At 50.5% G+C, this 19,849-nt stretch overlaps 1 protein-coding gene across 1 annotated transcript in view; it reads left to right on the forward strand.

Annotated features, from left to right (window-relative positions):
- The first annotated feature begins 270 nt into the window (after positions 1-270).
- Positions 271-19,849, forward strand: part of HSPA12A (heat shock protein family A (Hsp70) member 12A) — a 77,888-nt gene continuing 58,309 nt past the window's right edge. The window contains exon 1 of the mRNA XM_070363234.1: positions 271-459. Coding sequence (XP_070219335.1) covers positions 417-459 — 43 coding nt within the window. The 5' untranslated portion in view covers positions 271-416. The remainder of the gene's footprint in view (positions 460-19,849) is intronic.

The raw sequence follows: 19,849 nt of genomic DNA on the forward strand, positions 1-19,849 counted from the left end.
TCTCTGCCGCGCGCCCATCAGAGCGCCCAGAGCGCGCCTGCATCCGGCCAGCTGGCAAGACACCAGGCCCGGGGCGCGCCCATCACCCCGGGCGCGGGCGCCTCAGGGGCGAGCCCCGGAAAGGAGGGGCCCGGCTAGGCGCGGCGGGTCCGGGTGGGAGGACCCCGGGCTCTCTGGCTGGGCCGGACGCCGCGCCTTCTTTCCCCAACGGGCCGGCGGGGCGGGGCGGGGCGCGGGGCGGGCCCGGGAGGAGCGCGGGGAGGAGCTCGAGCTGCGGCGGCGGCCTCGTCAGACCAGTGCTCCCGCTGCCCGGCTGCTCAGTACCGGCCCGAGCGCCGCCGAGAACACGCACGGGGACCTGCACGGGCTCGGACGCCGCGCCGGGGGCTCCTCTCGCGGGCTGGGGCTGCGCGACCATGGCGGACAAGGAGGCCGGCGGCGGCGACCCGGGGTCCCGAGGTGAGCGCGCGGTGCGGGGTCCTGGGGTGCGGCGGGGCGGGCCGGGGAGGGAGGGGGCGCGATCGGCCCGGCGCCCCGCAGCCCCATCGCGGGTCCCGGGAAAGTAGGCGGCCCCGTCCCCGCCTTCCCCAGCCCCCTTCCCTCTTAGGGTCAGGGGCAGCACCGCGGCGGGGCCGGGAGTCCGGCGGGGCGGGGGGGACGAGAAGGTGGCCCGCCGGTCACGTGCTCCGCTCCCCGCTGGGGTGCGGACACTGCGGCGAGGACCTCAGCCCCCTCCCGGACACCTCGCTGCCCCCGCCGCGGGATGTCGCCTCCTGCGGGGCCCAGTGCGAGTCTGCAAGAGCATCGTCTCCCGTGTGCATCCCCTGAGTGCTCTGCGGGGGACGCCCGCGCTAGCCATTTAAACGGCCTGCCTCGGGTGATACGGTGTCCCCGGCCGCTCATTTTCGTGATTCAGCGAGGCGGGGGTGGGAACCAGAGGGAGTCAGAGATTTGGACCTGTTCTCTCACCCCGCCGAGGCCGGGAGCGGCGCGCCCTGAGTGCGGGCTGTAGTTCCGGGCCCTACTGCAGCCCATTCTCAATCGCCGCCCATCCCCCGGGGATTCTCAGGGCCGAGGAGGAGCGAAGCGGCCACCTCTCGCCCGGGATTGCGGAAAGGAGACTGCGCCCGGTGCAGAGGACAGACGCTCGCATTTCGGAAATGTGCCAGGGCTGCTTTCTTGGGGGAAGCGTGGCTCGGGCTCAGAAAGTGAGGGGAGGGAGGGCGGGTAAGGAGAGAGACGGGACCTGGAAGCAGGGGAAAGCAAAAGGGCAGCTCTTGGAGCCCAGAGCTATAAATCAGGGCTTCGCCAGTAGAGGAGACGGGCTGGCCAGGATTGCGGGTCGCAAGTGGGGAAAGTTGGGCGCAAGGAGGCTGCCGCGCGTCCCTGACCTGCAAAGCCTCAACAGGAGCAGCTGCGGGATGAGGAGCGAAGCCCGGCGGCTGTTTCCGGAGCTACTAGGCAAGCCGCTTAGCGCGGATGAAATCGAAACGCCCGAGGCATAAGAGAAAATGCATCCAGCGGAGGAGCGCCCGGCTCTGCGGGGACCCGACTAGAGCTGGGGAAACTGAGTCAAGGGTCAGCACAACCGCCCCGAGAAGTGTCCTCCCGGTCCTGGGGTCTGTGGAGGTGTCCCCCGCCCTCTGCTGCGCTTGGAGCCGCACCTGCCCCCTCCCCAGCCCATTGTTCCTGCGGATCTGGGAGGTGCCTCCCAACTCGGCACTGCAGTGGTGGGGGAGCGCTGGGGGGAGGGAGATCCTGACACCGCTCACTCCCGGGAGGGACGTGGAGAGTCCAGGCGGGGCCCAAACGCAACATCCCGAATCTGCCCCCCTCCCCTCCTCTTCCTGGGGAGGAGGTGACAAACGCCCGCAGTGGGCTGGAGGATGTCTTTTGTCTGAACATCACTCAGCAACTGGATTGATTTATCTTTTCCCCACCCGTTCCCTTTAAATTGGAAAAAAAAAAAAAATAGGATGAAAGGGAGGGACATCAGAAAGGCTAAGGATTGCTAAAGCTTAAGTTAGGGAACCAGCTTCTTGCTTTTCCTGTTAGAAGAGTGAATGGCTGTACCCAGTGCAAGGTGGGCCATAGGGCTTGTCAATCACAGAGTGAGCAGAAATGTGCACTAACCTCCCCCACCCCCACTCTGTCTGGTAAAAATGGAATTTAGCACCTTTACCCTGCACATGGGCTTCCCAAGTGGTGGTAGAAGTAAAGAACCCACTTGCCAATGCAGAAGAAGTAAGAGACTCAGGGTTCAATCCCCGCATCGGGAAGATCTGGAGGAGGGCATGGCAACCCACTCCAGTATTCTTGGCTGGAGAATTCTATGGACAGAGGAGCCTGGTGGGCTACAGTGCATGGGGTCACAGAGAGTAGGGACACAATTGAAGCGACTTAGCACACACCTTGCACACATACACACACACACATACACACACACAGGCACTGTGTAGTTGTCTCTCCTCCCCATCCAGGATGTGGATACATGCTGGATGTGCTGGGCCACCTGCCACTGTTGCCTGTCCTTTCTAGAGTGTCTTTTCACTTTCAGGGCTCTACGGTTCAAAGTGCACAGTGACAATTTCAGGCACATGGACTTGGGATACAGAAAGAGTGTCCCTGGTAGCTCCTTGCTTCTCTCTGGCCTCCACCCCTTCATCTATAAAATGAAAGATATTAATAGTATCTCATAAGAGCAAAGCCTGCTTAGCCACCACCTGACACATCTATTCCTAAGGCTTCCTTACTGCATATTCTGTGCTGGGCAATGAACATGTGTTATTTTATTTTTTGAAGCTGCACCAGAAACCTGTGACCAGCATTGCCCTTTTACTGGGTAGGAAATCTAAGCCTAGGTAGAATGACTTATCCAAGGTCACACATCTAATAAGTATTGATTTGGACCCAGGTTGTCTGATTCCAGGGCTCCAGCCCTTCACCACCATCCTGTATAGCCCCTGTGGGCCAGTGATTACCATTCTGTTAGGGACATAAAGATGATTGTTCTTCAGGGGATTATTTCAAGGTTTCTTTTGGTGCCAGAGACATCAAAGTGGTTGGGACCTGTGAGCAGTGGGAGCCCTGGGTGCTGGGGCATGCTAGAAGGGCTGGCCATAAAGCTTTTACCAATAAATCAAGTGGGAATGGTGGTGGGGAGGTGCCTATGAAACAAGTATATCAGGTTGGTAGTAATTGAAGCTGGGTGGTGGGTACATGACCATTCATTACTATTCTGATTGCTTTGTATGTGCTTGCAAATTTCTTTAATAGAACATTTAAACTAGTTAATTTATAAAATCAGAAGGGCCACCCTTTAACCCCTGGAGCTTTGGACCGAAAAGGCTGAGATGACCTTCAGTCTTGCCCCAGCCAAGAGCTGAGCTGGTTGACACTTGGAGTCCTAGAAGGATGAGATGAGATGCAGCAGGGCGGGGGTGACTAAGGCTGGACTAGCTCCTGTGGTGACCGAGTCAGGCCTAGATGTGATCAGTGGAAGCCAGGTAGTTGGCTCCAGGCTTGGGGGAGGGTAAGAAAATGCACAGTCAGCAGGGGTTTTGCCAGGGTTGAGGGTAACTCTGAAGGTGGTGCTTTGGACTTTGGAGATGGGATTCTGACTCTTTGCAACCCCATGGACTATAGCCCACCAGACTCCTCTGTCCATGGGAGTTCCCAGGCAAGAACACTGGAGTGGTTACCATTCCCTTCTCCAGGGTATCTTCCTGAGCCAGGGATGGAATCCTGATCTCCTGTATTGCAGGCAGATTCTTTACTGTCTGAGCCACCAGGGAATCCCACCATCCTGATAATCATAATAAAAGTAACCATTTAAAATAATGACGTTTACTGAGGACTTAGTTTATTCTAAAATCTGAGAGTATTGAATTATCTTATTTAGCCCTGATCACATTTGTTATTGCTTCCCTGGTGGCGCAGTGGTAAAGAATCCGCCTGCCAGTGTAGGAGATGCAGGAGACTCAGGTTGGATCCCTGGGTTGGGAAGATCCTCTGGAGAAGGAAATGACTATCCACTCCAGTATTCTTGCCTGGGAAATTCCATGGACAGAGGAGCCTGGTGGGTTATAGTCCATGGGGTCGTAAAGAGTCGGGCACTGTATGGAGACAGCAACATGGAAACTTACATTACCATATGTAAAATAGCCAATGGGAATTTGCTGTATGTCTCAGGAAACTCAAACAGGGGCTCTGTATCAACTTAGAGGGGTAGGATGGGGAGGGAGATGGGAGGGAGTTTCAAAAGGGAGGGGATATATGCATACCTATCTGATTCATGTTGAGGTTTGACAGAAAACAACAAAATTCTGTAAAGCAATTATCCTTCAATTAAAAAATAAACTTAAAAAAAAAAGAGTCCCAACACAACTGAGCAATTGAGGACGCACACACATTTGTTACTGGAAGAATGACTCTACTAGGGGGCTGTTTTACCCCCAATTTGCTGAGGAAAAAGCTGCCAGGTTGGCGTGGCACAGCTGGAAACGGGCTGAGGGAGGGTCAGGAGGTGGTATCCCAGCACATGCGGGCCCCCAGGGAATTGTGCTGAGTGTCTGGGCGATTGAGTATGTGACTAATAGAGCGTGACTAGTCGCTCCACTTTCCTGTGGCCACTAAACTACAGGTGGACATGGAAGCTGCTGGTTGTGGCTCCCAGAGGAGCCGAGAAAAGGTTGAAGTGATGCTCTGGGTATCATTAGGTAGGGCTGTAGTCATGGGATTCACATCCCTGTCCATACCTGCCTGGAAGCTGTGTCCCCTGTCACTGTGATGTACCCCTTGTGCATGATTGCCAAACCGTCTCCTGCATTTCCCAGAGCCCTGTCCTCTCCTTTGGCCCTCATGCAGATCCCCCTGTCTGGAACATCCTCACTTTTCTCTAGCAGACTCCTGCTCATCCTTCAAAACTCACTTCAGGTAGCACTTCCTAGACTCCTTCTTCTGTGTGGTCCAGAACCTTTGGTACTAACCCTCGGTGACCCCAACTCATGTTCAGTTTTACCTGTGAATAGTCCACTGATTTCCCCAACAGCCCTACGTGTGCGTGCTGAGTCACTTCAGTTGTGTCCGACTCTTTGCGACACTATGGACTGTGTCCTGCCAGACTCCTCTGTCCATGGAATTCTCCAGGCAAGAATACTGGAGTGGGTTGACATGCCCTCCTCCAAGGGATCTTCCCGACCCAGGGAAGCCCAATAACCTTATGAGGTTGGAGAGTGTTATTATTAACCCATTTTGTTGATGAGGCAGTTGAGGCCTTTGAGGAACTTGGTATCTTGAATGCTAGAATTGGAGCCTAAAAGCTTGTGCTCTTTCTCTCAGTCCCTTTTCTCTCAGTGTGAGCAGGGACTATGCCTTTCATTTCCGTACTCTTAGGAAGGGTTCCGGTCCCATCTGCTGCTAGTGCTAAGTCACTTCAGTCGTGTCTGACTCTGTGCGACCCCATAGACGGCAGCCCACCAGGCTCCCCCGTCCCTGGGATTCTCCAGGCAAGAACACTGGAGCGGGTTGCCATTTCCTTCTCCAATGCATGAAAGTGAAAAGTGAAAGTGAAGTCTCTCAGTTGTATGTGACTCTTAGTGACCTCATGGACTACCAGGCTCCTCCGTCCATGGGATTTTCCAGGCAAGAGTACTGGAGTGGGGTGCCATTGCCTTCTCTGACCATCACTTCATGGCAAATAGATGGGGAAACAGTGGCTGACTTTATTTTGGGGGGCTCCAAAATCACTGCAGATGGTGACTGCAGCCATGAAATTAAAAGACACTTACTCCTTGGAAGGAAAGTTATGACCAACCTAGACAGCATATTCAAAAGCAGAGACATTGCTTTGCCAACAAAGGTCCCTCTAGTCAAGGCTATGATTTTTCCAGTGGTCATGTATGGATGTGAGAGTTGGACTATAAAGAAAGCTGAGCCCTGAAGAATTGATGCTTTTGAACTGTGGTGTTGGAGAAGACTCTTGAGAATCCCTTGGACTGCAAGGAGATCCAACCACCCATCCTAAAGGAGATCAGTCCTGAGTGTTCATTGGAAGGACTGATGTTGAAGCTGAAACTCCAATACTTTGGCCAGCTGATGCGAAGAACTGACTCATTTGAAAAGACCCTGATGCTGAGAAAGATTGAAGGCAGGAGGAGAAGGAGACGCCAGAGGTTGAGATGGTTGGATGGCATCACCGACTCAATGGACATGAGTTTGAGTAAACTCTGGGAGTTGGTGATGGACAGGGAGACCTGGCGTGCTGCAGTCCATGGGGTTGCAAAGAGTCGGAGACGACTGAGGGACTGAACTGAACTGAACTGAGGAAGGGCATACAGTAACAGAAGGCATTCAACAAATGTCCTACTGTGTGTCAAGTGCATCTCAGTCAGCAAGCTGTGAGGGAGCACTGCAGTAGGGAATGGCATCTACAGTCCTGCCCACTCCACAGGGGAGTGGGCGCTTCTAGAAACTCAGATGCTCAGCAGTGGGTGGAAGCTGGAGAGGGAGGTGGGTGGGGCTCCGTCAACCCTTGAAAAGATGCGACTTTGATTCCAACAAGGCTTTGAGTGACGACTCAATCTTGTGGGGGCGAAATGCTCTTCTCACACAAATAGGCCTCTTTGGTGAGGGAGAAAGCGTCTTTCTTATCGCGGCGCATAATTAGAATGGCAGGGAGGAACCAGAGCTTTAATGAATGAGCAGCATGTGGCCGGGAGCACTCGCCTCCCACCCGGGTCTGGGCCTCACCAGGAGAGCAGGGTGGGCCAACGAGATGACCTGGAAGAGCAAGTCCTGCTCAGAAATGACGCTGACCCCACCGCAATGGACTGGACTCTGCAAATCCTCCCGCATTCCTTTTATTGCAAAAAAAATCCCAGTCCCCGCTCTTGGTCAGATGTACCCTAGAGGTGCAGAGGGCTGGAGGAGCAAAGTGGCTTTGGAGCCCTAAGACTCCTGGTTGGTTCCACCTCAGCTTTCCTTGCCTGGTCAGTGAAAGGGGCGCGTGATGCCTGCTGGCTCTGTTGTGGAAATAGTGAAGATCATGGGTGGGCAGAAAGCTCTTTTGAATGCCTTTCAATACCTTTCTCAACTCTGCAGATTCCATTGCTGGGGAGCAAGAATGAGTGCAGCTGTCATCCAGGGTTGGTCTGGAACAGGTGGTGTCAGGAGCCACACTTTTCGGCCACTGGACACTCCCTGGTGTTAGTTACCACGGGTGGTTCTCTATCCAGGCTTCCTATTAGAAGTACTTGGAGAATGTTTTAAAATTCCTGGTGCCCTGGTCCTGATGCCCATCCCAGAAACTATTCTATCTGGACCTCTTTGGGGGAGCAGACAAGTTTGAGAATCAGTGAGTTTTCACATGTGTGCATTTCAGACTTGGGACTTCAGCACATGGTGGGAGGAAAGCCGGGAGCAGCTGCCACGGTCCACTCCCCAGTGCTGGACTGTCTGAGTCAGCAGGGAGTTTTCAGCACCAGCACTGTGTTAAATCCTTCACTTTTATCATCTCATTTAATCCTCATAAATTCTCCATTAAGTGCGTGGTTTTACACAAGGGGAAACTGAGGCTGAATCGAATTAAGTGCGTCGCCCTCTCTGTGACCTTGCTCTTGTGGGCTCTTGCTAGAAGAGAGCTCAGCCTCTCCGAAAAGCCTCTTCAGACACCTCCTATCTTCAGGGAACTGTTTCTCAGTCTTCAGTCACTTGTGTGTGTTGTGAGTGTGGGCTCATTGGTGCCCAGCTCTTTGCAACCCCATGGACTGTAGCCCTCCAGGCTCCTCTGTCCATGGGATTTCCCAGGCAAGAATACAGGAGTGGGTTGCCATTTTCTTCTCTGTCGGCCACTTGAGGTTCTCCATTTTTGATTCCACCATGTGTACTGACTGCCCAAACTGTAATGTACTGTATGATTATTTAAAAAATTGACCTACTGTTTTTGTAATACACTTATTATAAGAGTCTTATTTATATCACTTCCACAATAGAAAACTTGTATCACTTGCCATAAACAGAAGGTAAAGGGAAAGTGAAAGTGGCTCAGTCGTGTCCGACTCTTTGTGACCCCATGGCCTATACAGTCCATGGAATTCTCCAGGCCAGAATACTGGAGTGGGTAGCTGTTCCCTTCTCCAGGACGTCTTCCCAACCCATGGGTTGAACCCAGGTCTCCTGCATTGCAGGCGGGTTCTTTACCAGCTGAGCACCAGGAAAGCCCAAGAATACTGGAGTGTGTAGCCTATCCCTTCTCCAGAGGATCTTCCCAACTCAGGAAATCGAACCGGGGTCTCCCTGCATTGCAGGAGGATTCTTTACCAACTGAGCTATCAAGGAAGCCCTAACCATAGCCCAAATGGTTAGGGCTATGGAACTTACACAGAGTTAATAAACTTTAGTCAGATGCTGCTGCCCAGAGAAGGTTTTGTGCTAAGACTGTGCTCTGGGGGCAGATGGAGACTGGAGAGTTTTACAGGCAGTCAAGGACATGGGATCATTAGACTCTTTCATAGAATCAGACTCACGAGGAACTTGAACAGGATGAGAAAAGCTTTAGGAATCACCTGGGGAGGGGTCATTAGAATTCTCATTCTTGGATTTTCTGAAATTAGGCCCACCAGGGAAATGGGGCCTGGGGATATGTTTGAACAGCCCATCAGTGAGTCTTATAATTGGGTGAGAATTAGTATGAACTGTGACTGCCTGGTCCCTGGCCACCAGGGAAATTGGGGCCCTCCCTTGGGGTTGGGGGTGGGGTGTCTCTGCACTGGAGTGTATGGCTCTGGGTTGGCCAGGTGGGAAAGAGAGAATGTTCCAGTGGGAATTTACAGGGGACGTCACCTTGGATTCCAATCCTAGCTTCACTGTGTACCAGTAGTGGGATGCTGGGCAAGTTCCTTACTCCCCCTCCCACCTCAGTTTCCACATCTGTAAAATGGGAATAACCTTTGTGCCTACTCCAGAGTGGATTTTACTTACTCCTATAACCCTTGCTAAGTGCTGAGTATACTTCCTGACTCACGGTGAGTGTTTGCTGTTGTCCACTATTATTGTTCACTATTATGAATCCTGTGGATGGAGCTCCAGCAGTTATCAGAGGCTGAGTTTCACCCAGGAGGCTCAGAGGAAAAGGATGGCTGAGAAGGGGTACTGCCAAGATCTCAGTGCTGGGAAGGAGCAGACCCAGCCTGAGCCCCAGGCAGTGTGGCTTCTTGTCCAGCAGGCCCCCGGCTTTGGAGGAGACTTCGGTGTCTCCACCACCACTTTGGTGTCTCAGGATGCTGGCCGTTTGGTTTCCACTTGGTCCTTTACCAAGGCTCTGAGCTCCACATGGGTTTCTGACTGGGTCACCAGTGAGGAATGAGGACTCTTTGTATCCAGGACTCTATCCAGGGCTCCCCAGCCTCCGCCCTCAGATGGACAGTTCCTGTCTATGCCTCCTGTCAGTGACAGTATTAATAATGACTCCGTTCACTTTCTGAGTATCTCAGTTTGGAAGGTGAATTATGTGGTTGTGTCATTTATCCTTGTCCTTTTCTCAGCCACCTGGACCTCAAGTGGGACGAGGAAGGCAGGAGGGTGTATGGTTAAATCTGTGCTTTGGCCTCTAACACTTCTGGCTTCAGATGTGTTTAACGTCTGGGTGTAATGTTGCTGGGCCTCAGTTTCTCCTGCTGAAAACAAGGATGATTAATACTGCTCCATTGGGATGCTGTGACAATCGGGGTGCTATGAGAGACGATATGTCCAGGGCTGGGCAGAAGCCTGGTGGGGGCTCAGGAAGTGGCTACAATTGATTATTATTATTGTTGGTTTGATTGGGGAGATGTAATGGCTAGACATGGGACCTGGAGCCTGGCCTCCTGGTTTCATCTCTGGGCTCTGTCCTTTGCCTGTCATGTGGCCCTAGCAAGTGGGGCTTCCCTGGTGGCTCAGATGGAAAAGAATCTGCCTTCAATGCAGGAGACTTGGGTTCTATCCCTGGGTCAGGAAGATCCCCTGTAGAAGGGAATGGACACCCACTCCAGTATTCTTGCCTGGCGAATTCCATGCACAGAGGAGGCTGGCAGGTTACAGTCCATGGGGTGACAAAGAGTCGGACACAACTAAGGGACTAACAAAGCAGCAAGTTACATAACCTCTTAAAGGCTCAATTTTCTCATCTGTGAAATATAGATTAACTTCATATGGTTTTTGTAAGGATTAAATGAGTTTACACAAGAAAAGCACTTAAAGCTAACCACAAAGTAGACACTAAATTAATATTAGCTATTATTATTAGCTGTTATTGTTATTATGAATAATGGTTCCAAGTTACATTCCTGTAGCCCAGAAGAATTATCCAATGTATTCGTTTCCTATTGCCATCATAAAAATGATCACAAAGGCAGTGGCATAGAACAACACAAATGTATTATCTTATAGTCTAGAGGTTGGAAGTCATTCCAAAGTGGGTCTCATTGGTGTAAAATCAGGGTGTTGTCAGCTGTGTTCTTGTGGAGGCTCTAGGGGAGAACACGCTTCCTTGCATTTTTTAGCTCAGAGGTCACCTGCATTCCTTGACTTGTGGCCCCTTCTTCCATTTTCAAGTACATCATCACTCCAGTCTGCTTTCCGTGTATGTCTTCTCCCTGACTCGGCCCCTCCTACCTCCTTCCTCCAAGGACCCTTGTACAGGAATCTCTTATTTAGGCCCATCTGGACAATCCAGGATACTCCCCCTCTTCCAAGATCCTGAATTTCATCATATCTGCAAAAATCCTTTTTTTCTATATTCACAGACTCCAGGGATTAGAACATAGGCATATTTGGGGGACTGTCTACCACAGTCAGAAAGATTTAGGTGCAATAGTTAGACAACCTTCAGCATCATCAGAGCAATGTGAATGTTGCAAGCTATTCCTCCTCTGGGTTGCATATCTGTTGGGTTCCTCTTGAACCTACTGAATGATGCCCTCTTGGAGTTTGGGTTGTTAGTCAGCCCTTGGCTTTTTTTTTTTAATTTAACATTTTTTAAAAAATTATTTTTGGCGGCATTGGTTTTTGTTGCTGTGTGCAGGCTTTCTCTAGTTGCACAAGTGGAGGCTGCTCTTCATTTCGCTGTGCAGGCTTCTCACTGCTTCTCTTATGGCAGAGTATGGGCTGTAGGGTGCACAGGCTCAGTAGCTGTGGTACAGAGACTTAGTTGTTCCACAGCATGTGTGATCTTTCTGGATCAGGGATCAAACCTGTGTCCCTTGCATTGGCAGGCAGATTCTTAACCACTGGACCACCAGGGAGGTCAAGCCCTTGGCTTCTAACAAATCCTGGTAGGGTGTTCGGAGACACTGCCATTCTGGGGGCTCAATTAGATCCTTCTCAGGAGCCTAAGGAATCACTGATACCTGAATCAAAGACTTATGCCCAAGTGGGGGAAACTATTAAATTAATAACAAATTAGTGAAATGTCTGCAAAATAAGTGGCTTCCTGAGGAGTCCTATAAAATCACTTCTGCTGAATCCTAGTGCTAAAAGCAAGTCACCAGGCCAGCCGGATGCAAGGAGTGGAGAAATAGACTCCACCTCTTAATGGGAGGTGCTGTGAAAAATTTGTGACTGTTTTTAATCTAATAGAGTCAGCTTGACTCAAATGTTAAAAGTACAAACCTTAAATCTTGTACATTTTCAAGCAACTTGTTGGTTAGATTGTCTCACTTTTTAAGATGTTCTGTGAGTCCATGGCAATTGTCCAGAAATCAGCCCTTTGTAAATCAGATGTTCAGTTCAGTTCAGTTGCTCACTCATGTCCAATTCTTTGCAACCCCGTGGACTACAGCACACCAGGCTTCCCTGTCCATCACCAACTCCTGGAGCCTACTCAAACTCATGTCCATTGAGTTGGTAATGCCATCCACCCATCTCATCCTCTGTCGTCCCCTTCTCCTCCTGCCTTCAATCTTGCTTAGCATCAGGGTCTTTTCCAGTGAGTCAGTTCTTCGCATCGGGTAGCCAAAGAATTGGAGTTTCAGCTTCAGCATCAATCCTTCCAATAAATATTCAGGCCTGATTTCCTTTAGGATGCACTGGTTGGATCTCCTTGCAGTCCAAGGGACTCAAGAGTCTTCTCTAACACCACAGTTCAAAAACATCAATTTTTCAGTGCTCAGCTTTCTTTATAGTCTAACTCTCACATCCATAATCAGATGTTACTCACAGTCAAATGATCTTAAAAGCCACTTCTAATGATCTTACTCTGGAAATTGTTACAGCATGTATTTCTATGATTGACAAATGGGGAGATGATGTGGGTATAGATGCAAGTTGTCTTGGCTCATTGGCAATTTTTCCCAGTGTGTTTATGTTTTGGTAGATCAGGGTGGGCTTTCTCATAATTAAAGATCAATCTGAATTAAGAAAAAATTGAAAATGTATAGAGGCACCTTCCTTTAGGGCAAGTCGTGACCATTTTCATAGCTTTCCATTCCCTTAAGCTGTGTGGGGAAGCTCAGAGAGCAGATGAAGGAGCTGGAAGGCATTGTCCTTATAAGAAATCAGTGGTGCAGGTAACCTTCTGGATGGGGCTTTTCATTTTGATGAAATTGGTCTCTGTAAGAAGTGAGTGCCCCTGAGTTCCTTCATCTCAAAGGAGGAACAGGAGCCAACGACTGATTCACTGGGCGGTGTTGGTTTCAGGCCCATTGGCTGCTGGACTAGGATGTCCCTAGGTTCTATAGGTTGTAACTGGTATGCACCAACCCTGTTTTCCCCCCACAGCCTATTATTTTTAGTGTGCATTTTTGTCAAATGTGAAGATTTTCAAGAAAATACATGGCAGTGTAGCAGAAATGTCTGTGCTCACTTCTGCTGTGGGATGAGTGTCGATTTAAAAATATTGGTCCTGTGGTGGAGAGGGACTCAAAGAAGCCAGCCAACAGGAAGAGCCTCTGGGCACTGCTTTCATTTTCACCTCTTTGCTGAGCATATTAGGTCTTCCCAGGTGGCCCAGGGGTGAGGAATCCACCTGCCAAGCAGGAAACATGGGTTCGATCCCTGGGCCGGGAAGATCCCTAGAGAAGGAAGTGGCAACCCTCCAGTATACTTGCTTGAGAAAATCCCATAGACAGAGGAGCCTGGTGGGCTACAGTCCATGGGGTTGGAAAGAGTCGGACTTGCACATGCACGCGATGGAGACTGTTTTACTTCCTGAATGTTTTGCATACCTTTTGGGTAGTTTTGCCTACTAAGTTCCAATATGACCATCAGGAAAACCAAGGCTCCAGGAAGGTAGTGAGTTCTCTGGGATGGAGCTCTTGTTCCTCCAGCCCACTTGCCCTCCTCCCCACCCGCCCCCCAAGACCTCCAAAGGCAGTGGGTTTTGCTGGTCTTCTTTGATTGCTATAAACTGGCAGTAACGTGATTTCCCTTGTTGCCTTCTGTGTTTGGTAAACCAGACCCTGTGGTCTTGTTGGTTTCTCAGTGACTGGGAACAGGTTTCTGAACCCAGATTCTTGGTCCCGTTTGGGACACAGAAGATGTGGGTGGCAGGCTGGAGCCTCCTGATGCGGAGGCCCCAGGCTGGCCTCTGTCTGTTTCTCCCCCAGGTTTCCGTGGGCTAAAGGCTGAATTCCTCTGGTCACTTCCTTCCTTTCTGTTCCTTTTCTCTTTGTCCTTGAGGAGCCATCTCTGCCAGTTGGAATAGGAAACTGTTTACAGCACAAACGTCAGGAGTCCTGTTCCCAAAGCGGAGATGAATGTTGTTGAGAAAACAGAGTTTTTAGGTGACTTCTGCAGCCTTTTAAGACCTGGGTTGTCGATGACTGGGTTGGGCCTACCCTTTCATCTTACAGGTGGGCAAAGGTCAGGGAGGGCTAAAGAGACTGCCCCCAAACACTTGGCAAAGCCAAGTGGAATAGAATCCAGATCGCTCCCAGCCTCTACACACTTTCCAGCTGAACCTAGAGGTCGCCTCATAACCCTCTTGTCGACTGAAGAATATACACACTCCTGGGCTTGAAGTCCTAAACATTTCGGCTGAATAAAACATGACTCTCTGCTTTTAGGCTGCATGTGTGTTTTTCAGTCGACATTCCTTAGCACAACAGTCCAGCCAGCCTCTCCCCATCAGTCAGAGATGGCACGCCGATCCAAACCTCTTTGCCATTAATAAGTTATTGACTTGTCGCCACCCCCGCAGCCTTTTCCTCCTGTAGGAGGAAAATTACCCTCCTACAGGTAGTTATGGTGCTGGTAACCAAATAAGTCATCTGCAGGAGATGGTTTCTAGGTAAACCATCTATTTATTCTCCATATGGGTGGAGAATAAATGTACGCCCTACTGGAAATTTTACTCCTTTTTCTTTAATGGAGGAAATTGCATTCTTCCATGTAAGTATTTCATAATGAGTGGAGTAGTTGACTTCTGGGCCTCTCCCATGAAATGAAGTGCAAACTCATGGGGTGTTCCCCTGGTGCACACTGGGCCATGGCAGCCATGTGGTGCTGGCCAGCTGGACCGCTCTGAAGGGGCTGTGGGCATCAGGTCAAGCTGTGGTTTCCTGAGTTAGGATGTAGCAGAAGGGACACATCATTTGTCCAATGATGCCAAATACATCAACCGACGCATTTGCTTCAGCAGATGTTCTGTCTTAAGTACAAGGAGTGATGTGAGGACCCTCCAGGGAGGCCTATTACTCAGCTGTGGGAAGGCCCATCAAGGATGTATCACTAAAAAAAAATTAAAAATAAAAAGGATGTATCTGGCCAAATCCACAAAGGCCCACTAAGGGGACGTTGGAGCAGACTGATGGAACAAGGCTGAGGCGTGACCTTTCCTCTCTGCACCAGCTCCCTGGGGTTCTCCTCCAGGAAACAAGGGGGACCTGGGGGATGGCAGTGGTGTCTGTCCCTGTCTTGGGAACCTGGCTGGGCGTAGTCCCTTCAGAGCCAGATATTTAGGACCACACAATTGCCCTTGAAAGGCCTCTGCTGGTTTCAGACCAGCCTTCGAAAGATGTCTAAAGATATTAGCTACAGGCCATCCCTTGGTGTGGGCCTCTGATGGTCTTGGCCAGGACACCAGCTAGGACCGGTGCTAGGAGGCTGGGAGAAGGGAGGGGAGTCACCTGGATCCAGATAGTCCCTGAAGGGAGGGCCTAGCAGGTGGAATGGGGTGTGAGGGACCCCAGATGTCCCCCATGGGCAGTAAGGCAGAGGGGCTTTGGAATCAGCTTGTTTCAAAGCCTGATGTCACCTCTTATTAGCAATATGATCTTTAGGCAAGTCATTTAGCTTCTTTTATGCATAAAAAACACCAAACATACCCGGCCTGGAGCTAACGTGGGATGGGAAATTGGTGGAGTGAAACAGGCTTAGCTGAGTTAGGAATTACTGATCTGAGCCCTGGTCCCACACTTGCTGGTTGTGTGGCCTGGACCTGAACGGTTAATTCAACCTCTCTGAGCTCCTGCGACCCTTTCTGTAGAGTGTGGGTAACCACCCCTTACAGGATGGTCTGGAGAATTAGATGAAAGTCAAGCACATGAAGGGTTTTCCCTGCACACAAAACGTGCACATTCAGTGTTTGGCAACTTTACTATTTAAAGCACCCACCAGGTACATAGTAGGTGCTCACAAAGGTCATTTAAGGGAGTGGGCCTGACGAAGCAGGTGCAGCGTGGTTCCCCGATAGGGAGATTCTTTTTAAGTTGCACTTACTGAGGTGTCATTTACAAAAGGTAAAACTCACAGTTTTTCGGTCTCAGTGTGATGAGTTTTGACTAGTGAGAACAGTCATGTAACCACAACCACATCAGCACATAGAGTATTTTCAAGTGGGGGAGATTTTGTCATCCAGAAATTGTCCACACAGATCCTTCTGGTTTGGGGGGCCCCTCCTTAGTTGGGGAGGACCCCAAGGCCCAGACCTTGCCCATTAAGAAAGGGACTCCCAAGGTCATCTCACTGACAAGACCCAAGCCTGCACCCTGGGGCTATCACCTGCTCAGGGCTGGGCTGGGGCTTCAGCAGTCCTTCTCTGCTGGGTCCTCATTGGTTTTGAGAAGGGAGGCGGGAACCTGCAGGTGCAGAGGTCAGGCCCAGGTCTGGGCGGTGCTGCCAGGCAGAGGCTGACATGCCTACTCGAACTGAGGCAAAGGCCACATCTGTGTGAAGTGCCATGGCTTGTGTGGCTTGGCTCAAAGTGAAGGTCCCATGGTCTTGCTTGCCAATGGCCATCTGTGCAGGGATGTGTTGGTCTGTGAGGCTCATTGGCTGGCACATGAGGACATTAAGATTGGTCCCAGTGGTTGTGGTTTAAGGATGGAGGAAGGTTCTACACCTGACCCTGGCCACAGTGCCTGGAGTTGCCGCCATCTTCCTCTGGGTTAAGCATTTCTTCTCCCTTGTCATCTTTCAAAAGATTACTTCTCTGAAGAGAAAACTCTTAGGTAAGCAATGGAAAGTAGACTTGAATTTTGTGTGCCCTCTCTGATCAGTTGGGAGGAATCTGGAATGCTGTGTTGAGAGGCATTCTGAGGCCACCTCTGTCTAGTTGGAAAGAAGATGGTAATTGATACATGCTGTGTTTTCCAAATACCAGCCTTTGGGCTGGAAATGGCTCTGATGCGTGAAGCCTAATGGGTATGTGAGGAAGTTGCACAGATAACTGTGTCGTAGGTTTCCATGAGGCTAAATCTACTCCATCCAAAAAAGAGAATTTCTGATATGCCCTTATGATATTATAGATTGTTATATTAAAGGTAACCACATTGTTGCACAGTCTCCTTCTGCTTTGACTGGGGTCTTGGCCAAGTGACTTGTTTTGGCCAGATGTCCACAAACATGAAGCCAGCAGAGATTTGATGAGCATCTGTGCGCTGGGACTCGCCCACCTGTTACATTGTTATGTAGGACACCTGGGCTGTCCTGCTGGAGAGGCCACATGGAGGGAATTGAGCCTCCCCACCCAGCAGCCCAGGAGAACATCAGACACAGTGAGTGAGGCTGTCTTGGATCATTTAGCCCCAGTTAAGCCTTCAAATGACTTTCATGCATGAGTTGACCCCAGGTGGGAAAAGCCCAAATTGCAGAGTTCTGTACAAACAAGTAATTGTCATTTTGAGCCACTAAATTTTTGGAATTAAAAAGGTTTTTTCTTAATAGCAATAGATAACTAGTAGAAGGCAATGGCACCCCACTCCAGTACTCTTGCCTGGAAAATCCCATGGATGGAGGAGCCTGGTAGGCTGCAGTCCATGGGGTCGCTAAGAGTCGGACACGACTGAGTGACATCACTTTCACTTTTTACTTTCATGCATTGGAGAAGGAAATGGCAACCCCCTCCGATGTTCTTGCCTGGAGAATCCCAGAGACGGGGAAGCCTGGTGGGCTGCCGTCTATGGGGTCACACAGAGTCAGACACGACTGAAGTGACTTAGCAGCAGCAGCAGTGCATAGTCCTATTTTCCTTTCTTTTATGGATTGAATATAATAGCAGATAATAGATTTAATAAAAAGTTTTTATGTCTGTCCTTGGCAAAATAAAAACTTAACAATACTTTATTAGGCCCAAATAGGGGGATTTAATGCTTGGTAAATTAAGCCATCAGGGAACCAGAATTAGTGGAGATCTTGGGGAGGAGTTGCTGGGTCCTCAGGAGCCATTAGCACTTAGTTAGTTTGACTTTGATGATCAGAGTGAGAAATGGTTAAAGCTGGAGGGTACAATAGGGCTTTCAATATCTATGAGCTGACCTCTTCAATTTTCCTGATAAAGAAACAGAATCCTCGAAAGTGGCAGTCACATGAAGAGCAGACAGTGACCTAGTGGGAGAATAGCATCATGATGTCTCTCAAGGCAAGGGAAGGCTCTGCTTGTCTGGGTTGAGATATGAGGACCGGGAGGCTGACGGTACAGACAGTGGGCTGGCAGCACCCAGCGTGGGCCCTGGAGGGGACCTGGGGGGAAGGGATGGTCTAGTCCCAAGGGGAATGGTGAACAGTGGTGCCAAAGACCCAGCAGAGACCTGATGTGCTGTGCTGTGCTGTGCTTAGTCGCTCAGTAGTGTTTCTGAGTACTTCAGACCTATCTCAGGACAGACTGCTGGGAATGTGTGTGTGTGTATGTGTGTATACATAAGTATGTGTGTGCGTGCAGGTATGGCAAGAGAGGAAGAGGGAACAACAGAGATGGAGGAGAGGGAAGGAGAGGGACAAAGACACAGGAAAGGAGAGACTGTAGAAGCTTCTAGTAGATCTTCCCTTGGGTTTTGTATGGTTCATTAAACATGAACCCACAAAGACTTGGCTAGCTGTGGACATTGATTTTGCCCCACCACTGCACTCCTTGGGTCTTCCCTGAACATTCACCAGTGAGATCCCTAAGTGCTACATGCTTGGGTCAGAGCCCGAGGTTCTTAGGAAGGAAGATGAGCCCACAGGATGGGATGTATCAGGTTCAGTAGGAAAGTCAGAATTCACTTTCTCCTACTTATTTTTTGATCTAAGCCTTGTGCATTGAATGAATATTTATGTGGAAAAAGCAGACTTCCTCACTGAATTATATATGTATATTACATATATATTTATCTATCTTATGAAATAGGCATGTATTCCTGTAGAGTAAGACCTTAAGATAGAATACAGCATGCTGAAGAATGCAGGGGGGTCATGCTAACATTGCCCCTCAAAAATCTTGGTGGATGGGGGTGGGAAGGGTGAGGCCACTTTCTAGTAAAATACTAGCAATGAGATTGAAATAAGCAGCAAAATATAAACACAGAAGCCAAAAATATAATGACCGTGGTGGAGGGGTGGCCCGGCTCATCCTGTGACTCATGAGGGAGTTGTCAGGGGTTTCGTGTCCCAAGATAGCAGCCCCCCCCGCACCTCCTTCTGCCAGCGAAGCGTCTCCCTCTCCATACCTCTGCCCATGCTCACAACTAGTTTTGCCGTTCGCCCTTAGAAGAATTTGTGGATTGGTTTCCATCTGTGAATATGCTTACCACTCAAGGTGACCCTGTCCTGCTTCCCCCGACCCCTAGATGAACCCTCAGGGCCCAGAGCCCATGGGCAGCCGTATGGTCATCCCACACACACTGCCAGCTCCAGGCTTGTCCCCAAATGTGACAGCTGAACGGCAGGATCCTGACCAGGATGTGACTGATTAAAGCTGAGGGCAGTGCTGGGGGAAAAGCTGGAGCCCAGAGGACCTAGGAGCCCAGGGTGGTGCCTGGGACCCAAGCAGGATGCCTGCCCCCTCACAGGGTGGCAAGATGTCTGTCTCAGCACTGAGGATGGCCCACTTCAGATAGGGGACATTTATTTGGGGACATGTGGGGGTTAACTGGGCTTCCCCTGTGGCTCAGTGGTAAAGAATCTGCCTGCAAGGTTGGAGCCGTGGGAGACTTGGGTTTGATCCCTGGGTGGGGAAGATCCCATGGAGGAGGGCATGGCAACCGACTCCAGTATTCTTGCCTGGAGAATCCCATGGACAGAGGAGCCTAGTGGGCTTCAGTCCATGGGGTTGCCAAGAGTTGGACACAACTGAAGCGACTTAGCACACACTCATGCACAGGGGGTTGACTATTAGAGCCAGAGCAATACCCACTGAAGTCCTGGGCCTGGAGGAGGCTGAGGTCAAGGCAGTTCAAGAGCTCCTTCCAGGCGGGTCCCTGAGCTGAGCCCTCATCTCTGAGAGGAGGCAGTGTGGAATTGTGGGACCGGCTCAAGTCCTGGGCTAGCTCTGCGGCAGACTCCTTGTGAGCCTTGGGCAGGCCTGGAAGCCTTCTTGAACTTCTGTCTCCTCATCTCTAGGGTGGAGCTGGGAGATAAAGCTTACCCCATGGGATAACTGGGGAGATTTGCCAGACAG

This window comes from Bos mutus, chromosome 26, assembly GCF_027580195.1.
Source record: "Bos mutus isolate GX-2022 chromosome 26, NWIPB_WYAK_1.1, whole genome shotgun sequence".
NCBI classification, from domain to species: Eukaryota; Metazoa; Chordata; class Mammalia; order Artiodactyla; family Bovidae; genus Bos; species Bos mutus.